Source organism: Piliocolobus tephrosceles, chromosome 4, assembly GCF_002776525.5.
Source record: "Piliocolobus tephrosceles isolate RC106 chromosome 4, ASM277652v3, whole genome shotgun sequence".
Lineage (NCBI taxonomy): Eukaryota > Metazoa > Chordata > Mammalia > Primates > Cercopithecidae > Piliocolobus > Piliocolobus tephrosceles.
The window spans coordinates 168000784-168004007 of record NC_045437.1 but is presented as its reverse complement, the minus strand read 5'-3'; the positions used below and the strand labels follow the sequence as shown (position 1 = coordinate 168004007).

Here is a 3224-nt window from a genome sequence, read left to right as displayed (position 1 = left end):
TTTTACAAGGATATAATCTCTGCATTAACAAAAGATAGGAAAGTACATATTTTGAGTTCAGAGGCATTTTATTCCTCCTAGGGTTTCTATGGTATTTCATTTCTTTGTTTCTTTGTTTCTTTCTTTCTTTTTTGACGGAGTCTTGCTCTGTAGCCCAGTCTGGAGTGCAGTGGCGCGATCTCAGCTCACTCCAAGCTCCGCCTCCCGGGTTCCCGCCATTCTCCCGCCTCAGCCTCCGGCGTAGCTGGGACTACAGGCGCCGCCACCTCGCCTGGCTAATTTTTTTGTATTTTTAGTGGAGACGGGGTTTCACCGTGTTAGCCAGGATGGTCTTGATCTCCTGACCCAGTGATCTGCCCGCCTCGGCCTCCCAAAGTGCTAAGATTACAGGCGTGAGCCACAGCGCCCGTCCTATGGTATCTCATTTTTTTACAATGAAGATACATTTTATATTTAAAAATAAACTATGCATGTATTTTAAAAGAAACAGTCTTAAAAATGTGCCCACTATGCTGGCAATTGTTTCCATACTTACATGTTAAACAACCAGTTAATTTATGTACACCTGCTTTAGATGTGGACCTTTATTCTCACAGGTAAATGGTGACTTTTGGTTCACCCTTTTCGCTGTGTTGCCCATCCAACTCTTGGTCCTTAAGAAAAGGAAAGAGAAGAAGCGGGAGTACAGCTTGGTCCCTTCTTTGGGAAGTCCCAGTGCCTACTCTCCTGGCAGCCTTTTTCACGCAAGTGAAATCAGTGACAATCGCCAAAGAGCAGAAATCTCGGGTCGACGGTGGGGGCGAATGCTCACGGAACCGTGACTGGGCAGCCGCGCTCGCCTCCGCTAGGCGGCGTCCTACTCAGGTCCCCAGCGACCCCGGCGGCGCTTCCCTGGCGCCCTCAGCGTGGAACCCCGCGCCTCTGGAAGAGAAGGGGCGTGTGACGCAGTCGCCGTTGCCTAGGGCCACGTTCTGATCGGATCTGACGCTTCCAGCGCCCGACCAGGCGCCGAGAGGGCCGGGCCTCAGTTTCCCCACTTCCAAGGAGGCGGCGCTATGCTGTCCTGTTTCAGGCTCCTCTCCAGGCACATCAGCCCTTCGCTGGCGTCTCTGCGCCCCATACGCCGCTGCTTCGCGCTCCCGCTGCGTTGGGCCCCGGGGCGCCGCCCCTCGGATCCCAGGCCGATCGCCCCCCGCCGCCCCCTGACCGCAGCCTCCTCCTCCGGGGACCCTACCGGTCCCGCAGCCGGCTCCTCTCGGGTGCGCCAGAACTTCCACCCCGACTCCGAGGCTGCCATCAACCGCCAGATCAACCTCGAGCTCTATGCGTCCTACGTATACTTGTCCATGGCCTATTACTTCTCCCGGGATGACGTGGCCTTGAACAACTTCGCCAGGTATTTCCTTCACCAGTCCCGACAGGAGACAGAGCACGCGGAGAAGCTGATGAGGCTGCAGAACCAGCGAGGAGGCCGGATCTGCCTGCAGGACATTAAGAAGCCGGACCAGGACGACTGGAAAAGCGGGCTGCATGCCATGGAGTGTGCTCTGCTCTTGGAAAAGAGTGTGAACCAGTCGTTGCTGGAATTGCACACTCTAGCCTCTGACAAAGGTGACCCCCATTTGTGCGACTTCCTGGAAACCTACTATCTGAATGAGCAGGTGAAGTCTATCAAAGAACTAGGTGACCACGTGCACAACTTAGTGAAGCTGGGGGCCCCGGATGCTGGCCTGGCGGAGTACCTTTTTGACATACATTCCCTTGGAAATGAAAACAAGCAGAACTAAGCAACGGGCTGCCTTCCTCCCAGGTCACTGGGTTCGAAGACCAGAGTCAGCTGTCTCCTGCTTTCTTGCCCTTAAAATCACTTCCATCTTTATATTTTTCTGTTATACTATTCCTGCAATAAAGTGATTTGTAGAAAAAAAAATGTTTTGCCCATGTTTAACAAGGACTTTTTATTAACCATCAAGACATTTATTTTCCCAGCTCAAAGAATAGCCCAGGTAACTATGGTATGAAAAGGACTCCAAAAAGCTACTGAAAGAGGGTGCAAACTAACGTTCTCCAGTTGCCAAGTATTATCAGAATATGAACCTACACTTAAATTCTGTGATTTTTAATTCAATAAGTGCCTGCTATATTCAATACCTTATGCAAAACGCTAAAGTGGGAAAATGGATAAAAATATACAAATAACTATAAGTGAAGAATATTTAGTACTGTGAAAATCATACGTGCAAAATGCTATGACAGCTTTTGCCTTTTCCCATGGTGTCCCAAGAAGCAGTACTGTCTGGAGATTGTTTTTTAAAAGAATTCATAGTCAAATTTGGGATAAGCTACATGAATTATCAGTGCTGGTCTTGGAAAACCACAGCATATATTAACATTTTAAGGGCTCTGGGACATTTTGCAATTAAACAATAAATATAAAAGCTTGAATTATTTTTGTTTAGCTCAGTGTTTTCCAAACATATGCAATCTCAATATTTTGTTCTTTTAATGTCAGTAATATAACAAACTAGATCTGATTCCACACTCCATGTACTTCACCACTGAGTCTCTCTTCTAACCTGTCAAGAAGAGTGAAAACACTGCATAAAACACCTTTCTGTGGTCTTTACAATGGACAGAAAAGAGCATGGGGGTTAAACAAAAGTCAAGAAGGGATCCAGAATAAAGGAGGCATCTAGTCAGATGTTTTCTTTAGTCATGGAAGTGAGGAGGGGAGAGTCCAGCATCGGAATAGACTAGAACACTGAGTGGTGATTGGAAAGATGGGCTGGGCAGAGAATAGAGGTGAGAAGGGTTTGGGCTTAACTCAGGGGACAAAGGCAAGGACTTCAAAGGCTCTCAACAGAAGAAAACAGTGCTCGAAGTTGAGCAATCTGAAGCTTAGTCTGGTTATACAGAATAAGAATCTGAAAACAACCGAAATATCCCTGTTAGTTTGGGTTTTCTCAGACACAGATGTCAAAATGGGATTATGTGTACAAGAAATTAGGGGCAACAGACCTCTGAGAGAAAATGGAAAAGAAGCAAGTGGGAGAAGCAGGGAGAGCCGTCCAACTTCATGCAAATGTAATACCCAGGGGGTGAGGAAGGGAAGTTGTGCATATTTCTTTGGAAAGGTCTGCAAGATTGTCAGGGAGGCCTCAAGTCAAAGTCACTAGTCAAAGGAATCCCAAGTCTCCCAGAAACGAGCCTAAGTACCTTTCCTA

General features: G+C 47.7%; 1 protein-coding gene across 1 annotated transcript; it reads left to right on the top strand.

Moving 5' to 3' along the window:
* The first annotated feature begins 979 nt into the window (after positions 1-979).
* FTMT (ferritin mitochondrial) lies at positions 980-1930 on the top strand. The gene has a single exon (XM_023194155.1). It carries the CDS (start codon positions 1056-1058, stop codon positions 1785-1787), a length of 732 nt encoding a protein of 243 aa, XP_023049923.1. The 5' UTR covers positions 980-1055; the 3' UTR covers positions 1788-1930.
* Positions 1931-3224: the final 1294 nt, after the last annotated feature.